A 9,691-nucleotide genomic window follows, 5' to 3' on the forward strand; every position below is an offset into this window, starting at 1 on the left:
TAACCAAACAACTAATCACCGATTTTTTTTTAAGCAGGAGGAAACCGGAGATCCGGGAGAAAACCAGTGCTTATAATTCCACACCATAGGTCACCTAGAAAGATAAATCAATAATCCACATTGGTAGGGCTAGCCTGATGGCTTAGGAAGCTGGAAGCATGACCACTAGCCAAGCTTCGAGAAATCGGACCAAAAAGTCTACTGCGGAATGTGTTTTTGTGTTCCCAACATAACAGGACACATTTCTTGGACAGTGCAAACTGCCGCCAGAATACGACAGGTGCGCCAAAGGAAACATACTTATTAATTTGTTGACGTGAAACCCAATACAAGGGTGGAATTGTTTGTTTTGACTGAGTTTCAAAGGCTTATTATTACAAGGGTAAAAAATGCCCGGAAAAAATGAATAGGAAAATACCTGTAGAATAGAATAAACTGAGTACATTCTTATCATTTACATGCTATATCTTTCAATTCCAGTGACACCCAGTCGTGGGAGGGGAGAGGTGGAATGCCTCCAATCAGAGATCTGTCCCACAGTTCCCCATGCCCCGATGCTGCTACTGGTGATGATCAACGCTATACGTTTACCATTATGATTTGCAAGTTAATCTTTGACTGGACATCTATAGAAAGTCTGGCTCGATTCACACTGGATCTAGATTCTTCTTTTGCTTACAGTATATGCCAGTTCATTTTGGACAACAACAAAAAATCGGAAAAAAATCGCAAAAAAATAATATAAAACACTGCTGGAGTAAACATTTACACATCACACAACAAACGAGCTTAGTGAAAAACTACTGGAGAAAACATCACACATTTTTTTAATACTTTTTTAATTTGCAGGTTGAAAGGGGATCATAAATATTCTTGAATATGAAGAAATGTGATTTTTTTTTGTGTCGGAGAGACCCACTGTAAATTTCCATTCCAATTTGCAACAAAAAAGTTTTTTTTTTCATTTGAAGATCTGGATTATAAAAAAAAAAAAAAAAAAAAAAAAAAAACGCATTTCGCATTTGACTTTTTTGACCTGCTACAGGAAACAAACATGTTTTTTTTTTTGCCTTATGTATCATTGACTGAGCAGCCCTGACTGAGTTCATAATTAAAACTATGAACGAGAAATAGTCAATTCAAATAATTATAGGAAGGACTTGTGTAATGCAATATCTGATAACTTCTATGTGCCCTATGACGTCAGAAATTGATCAATTATTGTCAACAGTTTCTAATTTCTTTCCTTCAAGTGATCGTTTTCATGGTGTTCAACAGTAATTTTTGTAAACGAAGACTCAGTTTTAAAATGCGTGACTAGTATAGGCACTTGTATTTGGACATAGGTATTTGGACACTGTCAAACTGCTTGATACCCAAAACAGGGCTACACAATTAAGGCTAAATCACATGTTTAATATTTTTCACTCACTGGCCCCGTCTTATCTTGATCAATTCTTTACAAAAATATCCCATGTTCATAATTATTCCACTAGGTCTAGTGCTTCAAATTTCCATGTCCCGAGAGTAGGATCTTACACCAAAAAGTCTTTTTTCTATCAATCTACACTTGATTGGAATAATTTACCATCCCAAATCAAAGCTATTATTGACAAAAATACTTTTAAATATGCCATAAAAAAACACCTTGCCAGAAGTGCGTTAACCCAAGAGTCAGCTGCATTTGTGTAACCTGTTCCTTTCTGTCCTTTGGCTTGTTTTGTCCTCCGTACGTCCCAGGCACCGTCTTGTCTTTATGTTGGACCCCATTGGAAATAAGTTTACACATTTGCAGCTAGACTTTATGGGTTATCCTGGCATTTCGGCTTTTTGGTGTCTTTGCTTGTATCCATGTATTTCATATATGCTAAATTTGTGATAATTTGTGATTGATTATATTTATTGTTCTTGTCGATTTTGCCGAATAAATATGTATGAATGAATGAATGGGCCTACAACAACACAACAATAAGGGAATAACCCAAAAGTTCGACGAAGCCCTACAAACGAAAGTTCTTTTGTTAGAAGGCTAACCCCCTCCCCTCCCCTCTAACGTAAGTGACAAATATCGAAAATTCCAACCCGTATTCATATAGGATACAGAGGCCGTCGCTATGGTGCATGGGGATGTGAAGGGGTGTGACAATGCTAGGATATGCTAGGATATTGATCATGTTTATGGAAGAAACGAATATTGCATTCTATTTTAAAATATTTTTCTTCATTATCTTTTTTGGCATGGAAAAAATAGGACCTGCTGGATTTTCAAATAAAAAAGAATGTGGTATCAAACACAAAACGTTTTCGACATCATTCGCCAAAGGTTAGAAAAGGTTGACAGGAAACGTTTAAATGTAGGGGTAAAGACAGCTGCTTTAAAAATTTACTTAAAAAGCTACTTACATGACGTTGCAGGTTGCGAGTACTGCACTCCATTGATTTGAAATCATTTTGAAGAAAGCACTGTAAAATGTCAATATCGTACTTCGGAAAATACTACTACAACTTTGACCGATGTTTTAACTACTTTTTTACAAACGTAATCGGACTTTCTGACCTCCTCCCCCATTAACGAAAGGACTTTCCTTTATAGGGCTTCATCGAACTTTTGGGTTGTTCCCTAACGGCGTCAACAAATATAAAAATACCAAATAAAGAAGGAAATGTCATAAGATCTACAAACTGTGGACTGTCAGAAAAAGAGAGCAATATCAATGTCAGGGAAAGGGCGACATTCTGACTTCCAGTCTCGAAAACGATGGTGCGACATTTCTTATGCGATTGTTTGAGAATACGAGCCAGGACATAGCCAAAAGTAAATCCAAAGTAGGGCAGCATGATGGAAGCAAACCATACTTTCCAACCAGATGTAAACATTCGTGGATTGATGAAGCCGTTGAGTATGACACCGACGGATATGCCAAGGATTCCCAACACACTGCCAAGCTATTAGAACAAACAAATCCGCTTTTACTGGATTGATCAATTGTCAACAGTTTCTAATTCCTTTCCTTCCAGTGACCGTTCGTTTTCATGGTGTTCAACAGTAATTTTTGTAAACGAAGGCTCAGTTTTGAAATGCGTGACTATCCTATACAACAACACAACAATAACAGCGTCAACAAATATAAAAATACCAAATAAAGATGGAAATGTCATAAGATCTCCAAATTGTGGACTGTCAGAAAAAGAGAGCAATATCAATGTCAGCGAAAGGGCGACATTCTGACTGCCAGTCTCGAAAGCGATGGTGCGACATTTTGTATGCGATTGTTTGAGAATACGAGCCAGGACATAGCCAAAAGTAAATCCAAAATAGGGCAGCATGATGGAAGCAAACCATACTTTCCAACCAGATGTAAACATTCGTGGATTGATGAAGCCGTTGAGTATGACACCGACGGATATGCCAAGGATTCCCAACACACTGCCAAGCTAAAGAACAAACAAAATATACAACTTAGTATTATCAGCATTCTTAACTTATTTGCTTAAAGGGCCATTTCGTGATCCACTTTTTTTCACAAACAAGTTGAGATTTTTATACCAGTGGAAATCATTGGTTACATAATCTTTATGTACAACAGAATTCTTGCAGATTAATTCCTTCAGCAAAAATATCGTCAAATTTGTATTTCGTTTTGGTTCACCAGAACGAAAGTACATCAGTGGCCTATAGAGCAATGTAATAGTACACATAATCATGCATAATTCGCAAAATTCAGAATCAACTGACATTTTTGGAGTAAGCTTTTTTCGTAAATATCTGAAAATTGACATAAAAAGAGGATACTAGGATCACGAAATACTCCTATAACTTGTACAATGAAATCTATCTGAACTATTATGACTTGTCTCCCTGTGGAAGAGAAAAGCCATTGTTCCGAAGTAATTTTCTTCGTTAGTGTTAGAAACCTTTATTATCTAATTTGCTCACAGTTTTTCATTTCATATTCTGTGAATGAAAGAACATGCCATCATTAATGAAGTAGAAAAATTTCCTTTTTCAATTGATACGAATTCCTTTTCTGGAGGATCCCTATTCTGGGGATTTCACCCATGAAGAAAATGGTTTGAATGTGTCTTCTAGGAAAACGACATGAAAGGGTACTTTTCCAGACATAGAAAGTTCCCCACTTTCTGTATTTTCGTATCATTATGGTCTTGTGACATACACATTTGTTTCTAAACATTCCTATAATCTATAATGATTTCGAGTAATGCTTTTCCATCTTAGAAGCTTTAGCGATTTAAAGAAAGCGACATGATTATAGTCGAAACTTATTTAACAAAAAGTATATCAGGATTTACAAAATGACCACAGTTACCTTTACAATATAAGGAGCCAATTTCTTGAGTTTATAACGAATAATCATTCCAAATATCACTGGTACAAGAATACTGAGCAAAGTAATGACGATTTGAGTATATGGGATCACAGAGTTTTCATCGGTCCATGAACGACTGTAGATGAAGAGATTTAAAGGCATCATTCCAAAGGCGCAGATCACTGATGCTGTTGTCATTACGACGCTGAAAATGAACGAAACATAGTTAATAACGAATAGATAACAAATAGATCCGAAAATTACACTCAATTTTGTAAAGATAGTTCGGTACAGGATGTCAACAATAGTACGTTTACATTATCTATAGGATCAGAACCCAAACACGGTTGTTTGATGGCATATAAAACTGTGTCATTTTAAAGAAAAGTTGAACAATGATGGCGCTATTTATCTAAAATCTTGTTTGCATCTTCACAAGGGGTAGACTCTTGTAAAATGGTATTAGAACATTAGAAAACAGACTAACAAATGACAAGGGAATTTTCAAAATACTATTTATCATGAAATGTAAGGTATAACTCATATTATTTGGCTGATTTAAATAAAATATATGTAAATAGCGCCCTCAATTTGCACTCAAATGTAAAGTTTATAGAATTAAAAATACCACACACACACACAAACAAACAGAAAAAGATGAATAATTTGATATAGAAACGAAAATCTATGTTAAAAGTTGCTACAAAATATATGTGTATATACAGTTTAATAGTTTAAACGAGCACCGTTGCAATATAGCAAGAATAATGTACCGGTACTGTAACACTGGCAACAATTTTATTGCGTCATAATTATAACCATTTCAATACTTCATCGTTCTTAAATATTTAATTTGCTCGAAAAGTATCCAAATATTTTACCTGAGGCATACGTCTCCATCGGTCCAGTAGGTGAATAAATTGGAGACTGTCCCTCCTGGTGAACACCCAATAACCAACATTCCGATCGCAAACTCAGCTTTGATTTGTAACGCCTGAGCCAAACTAAATGTAAGTAAGGGCATCACAAGAAACTGAGATATGAAACCGACGATAACTCCAACTGGACGACGACACTGGTGAAGAAAGAAAGAAGAATCCAGGAACATTTTCAAACAGTTCCAATTTACTGTTATTTTACTGTACTTTGTTAAAATAAGAATGTTTGTTGTACAGACAATCGGGACCATCCCAACCATATGCTCGACATCTTACCTACGAATGGCACATTTTCAACAAATCATTCCAGAAGATTGCAATTTTCATTAACAAACTGCAATTATAATCGTGATTTGTCGAATATAAAAATTTGGCGATTCAAACATTTTTGCTTGACAAATCCAATGAAAAAGTATATAATCAGGACTTGAGATTCCACTGTCTGTGCTGACGGCTTGATCACATGTGACTTGATCTACTGTTTATCCTGCGAAACTTCTTGTTGACATTTCCTGGAAGTGACGATGTTTTTGTTTTGAGCAGTGGGTCGTATACGTGGTCGAGAGAAACCAGACCAGACGGTTGATTTCGCGAATTTGGATAGATTCCCTTATTGTGAATGTATTTGAGTCCTTTTCGAGAATTATTGCCCTTCCTATTTAATCAGAAGTGGCATCAAATCCTAAGTCAACCGTGATAGGTTTACAGCTAAAAAGGCACGCAGTACAGGTCATGCAGTTGAAGGGAAAAAACACAAAACTGAAAGGGCCAGCAAATGGTACACCCCATTCTGGGGCCTTCTTGGAAGTTCCCCTGAAATTAATGGTGGCAAAAAGAGATAATAACAGTCATACAGAAGAACTTTTTCGGTGTTACTGTTGGAGAAGCTTACAGCATGGACCTTCTAGGTCTTACATTGAATAACAACCTGTCATGAACCAAGTAGTCACCAAAATGACCACAAGGACTACCCAGCGACCTTCAAGCTATGGGACATAGACAGATTAAAGTAAGTCCATTTGACGAAGAATAAGAAGCTAAAGCATCTTTGGTAGAGTGAAAGAGCTGTGGAAAGGAAAATTATCTCTTGATGAAGTGTTGATGTGATGCGAGCAAGACGACACTGTGTTAGGGTTTTCCAACGACAAACTTGTCAAAGGGAAGATACCTATCAATGGTTCATACTTAACTATACTGTTCCTATTTCCAAAACGGGAGATCTTAGTTTAGGAAGCAATTATCGCGGGATCAGTTCCATCGTAGACAACATAACAGCTTGATTCTTTAGAATTAGACCAGGTGTAGACAAGTTCCAAAACGGGAGATCATAGTTTAGGAAGCAATTATCGCGGGATCAGTTCCATCGTATCCAACATAACAGAATGATTCGTTAGAATTAGACCAGGTGTAGACAAGTACCTGAAAACATATCGGAATGGATTTCGTGTCGGGCAAATTCTTGCGCTACGTAGATTGATTGAGGTTAAGGCACACAAACTCTCCGCGATAATAACATTCATTGACTTCAAGAAAGCCTTCGACACCATCTATAGGGACAAGATGCTGATGATACTTCATTGAGGTTATTAGTAAAATTTATCAAAACACCAAAGCCAAAGTATTACCACAGATGGCGAGACAGAATTGTTGGAAATCTTAGCAGGGGTACTTCAGTGAGTCACCCTTGTCCCATACTTGTTTGTGATTGTCTTTGACTTTGGTCTGAGAATGAATATCGATGGATGCGAAGAGGAGCTGGGATTCCACCTGCAAAAGAGAGGAAGCAGGAGAGTTGGACCAGACTTTGATTTTGCTGACGACATGGCACTGTTGGCTGAGGAAATACAACAAGCACTAGAATTGCTTTACGGAGTTCAGACTTCTGCTGCATGAAGATAGACGGAAGTAAAACAAAATTCATCTCTTACAATAACAGAAAAGAAAGCATCACAATTAATGAGGTGTAATATTAGAGGAGGTTGATAATTTTGAATACCTAGGAGCTTGGATGCAAAGCACAGAAAGGAATGTTAAGTTAAGCAAAGTAGCAGCATGGAGAGTGTACAGCAAACTCTAGGTATTCTGAAAGTCAGCTCTTACTAAGAGTTTCAAATTTCGAATCTTTGAGCTTTGTGGGGGATACTATTTCGGACATTATGCAACATTGTTCTGTTTTGTGGTGACATTTCTTCGTCAGCAAGAATAGAACAGTGGATTCGGGACTGCTTAATAAATGTGAAGCATGGACCATTACCCCTAAACTAGCGAAGGAGGCTGTCATTCTCTGTCTGTATGGTAAGAAATATCTTTAAAAAATAAGCCAAAGATCATTGAAAGAAGAATACTGTTTGCTGCCCATTGTTCTAGAAGGAGCCTTGATCAAAAATGCGTCTTTGGATCCTCAATCACGGGAGGCGGGAACCTGGAAGACCTTGCCTTGACCTACATAGACATCCTGAAAAATGACTGGAGGTAACAGACTTCTGGACAGCAATGGAGCACAGAGGATTCTGCAAAATGAATACAGTTCAAGGACACCACTCGAATTAATCGACGTATATAAAGCAAGATCTAATTCTCGATCACGGATATGATCCAATGCTAAAAACATCGTCACTTTTGGGAAATATCATCAAGAAGTTTCTCGGAAAGAACATGGACCAAGTCTCTTGTGTAGGAAGGTGTAGGAAAACGTTAGGGCTGTGCATTATTTATGTGTACCCCCGGGTGGTGAATTCTCAAATTGGTCTGTCAAAATACCTTTGCCTCCTATAATTGGGTGCACATTACTGCACCACCCCTTATATTATGGCTTTAAGGCTTTAAATTTGGGTTCCCCAAAGTCGGTCATGCGTGAATGAGGGGGAAATTGTAGCAGGTGAAAAGGGGGGGGGGGGGTAGGGGGTATTTTGGCTCAGCCAAAGGGGACGGGGCAAACGAGGTTTGGCAGACCATTTTGAGAAATCGTCACCGGGGGTACGGTACTCATGATATAATTTATTGCACAGCCCCTAGGTATACAGAAATGACACAAATATCGTGAAGAAAGAAATGGATATTAGTTATTTTTTATGCTCAAGAAGTAAAAAAAGTACATACCGTAGTTTTGACATATTTAATGCTTATCACACATCCCATTGCCACCATTATAAACGCTAGAATAGAACTTTGAATGATTTTATTAGCCAGTTTCAACGCCTCGATATACGGTGGAGGTGGTAGCCGGTCATCGGTACTGTTTAGTGTTACCATCATCGTCGTTGAAATAGACTCCATGGTATCTGTTATTTCCAAAATCTTCTAATACTTGTCTGTATACAGTATGTAGGCCAAATAAATATTTAGCGTTGCTTTGTACAAACAGTGAGATGTAGGCTATCAAAAGTTTGAATCAGTCTAGAATTCGAATTCACAAATGCCCAATGTACGTACATAGAAATCATCTGACTTTGTTGCACCGGGGATGTAGCTTTCGGGACTAGGCCTATTTGAAGTGCTAGCCTAGCAACTGAACAAAGTTGTTAATACCATTTGGTTGTCTTTTCATCACACCAATGTCAAGTTCAATAACCTTTTGGCATAAGTTGACGATATGCGGCAGGAATTGGTCCCAGTAGGGCTATTTACGTATAAGATAATGGTAAAGTGCAGACTTTAACCTTACTTTGAACTTCAAAATATTCATATGATATTATTAAACTGCACTTCGATCATTATAAGTTTTTGCGCAAAGGTTCATTAAAGAACAAATAAATAATGGACCCAACGTTTGTAATATATTGGCTAATGGTTAAAGGGAAGGTTGTATAAGAGTTTCAACTTTCGAATCTTTGCAACAGTGGATTTGGTGAGCTGCGTTTATGGACGTGAAGCGTGGACCATCACCCCTAAAGTAGCGAAGGAGGTTGATGGTTATTATTCCCGTATGCTATTAAGAACAGGAAGGAACATATCATCAGCCTACTACGATAATTACCCAAGTATTTTATTTTTTAATTTTGAAAACAAGTACAAAAGATGGTTCAAGCATGCATCAGTTACGTAATCACCCTAATTATTTGTCTCATTATCATTTGTTCTTGTGCAAATTTTTGTGAATAAATATGTTTAAACTCATTCTTGAACCATATTTTATACTTTGTTCTCAAAATTACAAAAACATTACTTAGGCAATTAGCGTAGTAGGTAGACGATATGTCATTAAAGAACAAATAAATTCATGGACCCAATGTTCGTAATATATTTGCTAATGTTTCAGGAAAGGTTGATAATAACCACACTGTCAAAACAGTAAGGGAAGTATAATATCTAACCCAATGCTACAGATATCATATCTCATTTCATGAAGTATTACCCTTTATCCTATCCTTTCTGCATAGACGGCCAATGCAATCACTGAGTTGTCGTTATAGGTTAGGTAAAGAC

At 37.1% G+C, this 9,691-nt stretch overlaps 1 protein-coding gene across 1 annotated transcript; it reads right to left on the reverse strand.

Annotated features, from left to right (window-relative positions):
* Window positions 1-2,982: 2,982 nt before the first annotated feature.
* Window positions 2,983-8,542, reverse strand: LOC140145131 (ileal sodium/bile acid cotransporter-like). The gene is made up of 5 exons (XM_072166908.1): window positions 8,366-8,542; window positions 6,962-7,033; window positions 5,210-5,403; window positions 4,329-4,533; window positions 2,983-3,435 (listed from the first exon to the last, which is right to left on the reverse strand). The coding sequence occupies exons 1-5, from the start codon at window positions 8,540-8,542 to the stop codon at window positions 2,983-2,985; spliced, it is 1,101 nt and encodes a 366-aa protein (XP_072023009.1).
* Window positions 8,543-9,691: the final 1,149 nt, after the last annotated feature.

Source organism: Amphiura filiformis, unplaced genomic scaffold, assembly GCF_039555335.1.
Source record: "Amphiura filiformis unplaced genomic scaffold, Afil_fr2py scaffold_145, whole genome shotgun sequence".
NCBI lineage: Eukaryota > Metazoa > Echinodermata > Ophiuroidea > Amphilepidida > Amphiuridae > Amphiura > Amphiura filiformis.

Excerpts from the sequence above, each read along its gene's own strand:
- LOC140145131 (XM_072166908.1), bottom strand. The coding sequence starts at position 8,542 with ATGGAGTCTATTTCAACGACGATGATGGTAACACTAAACAGTACCGAT. Across the intron at positions 4,534-5,209 it reads GATGGAGACGTATGCCTCAG|CGTCGTAATGACAACAGCAT; the intron begins GTAAAATATTTG and ends GTTCATTTTCAG. Across the intron at positions 3,436-4,328 it reads TGGCTCCTTATATTGTAAAG|CTTGGCAGTGTGTTGGGAAT; the intron begins GTAACTGTGGTC and ends TTTGTTCTTTAG.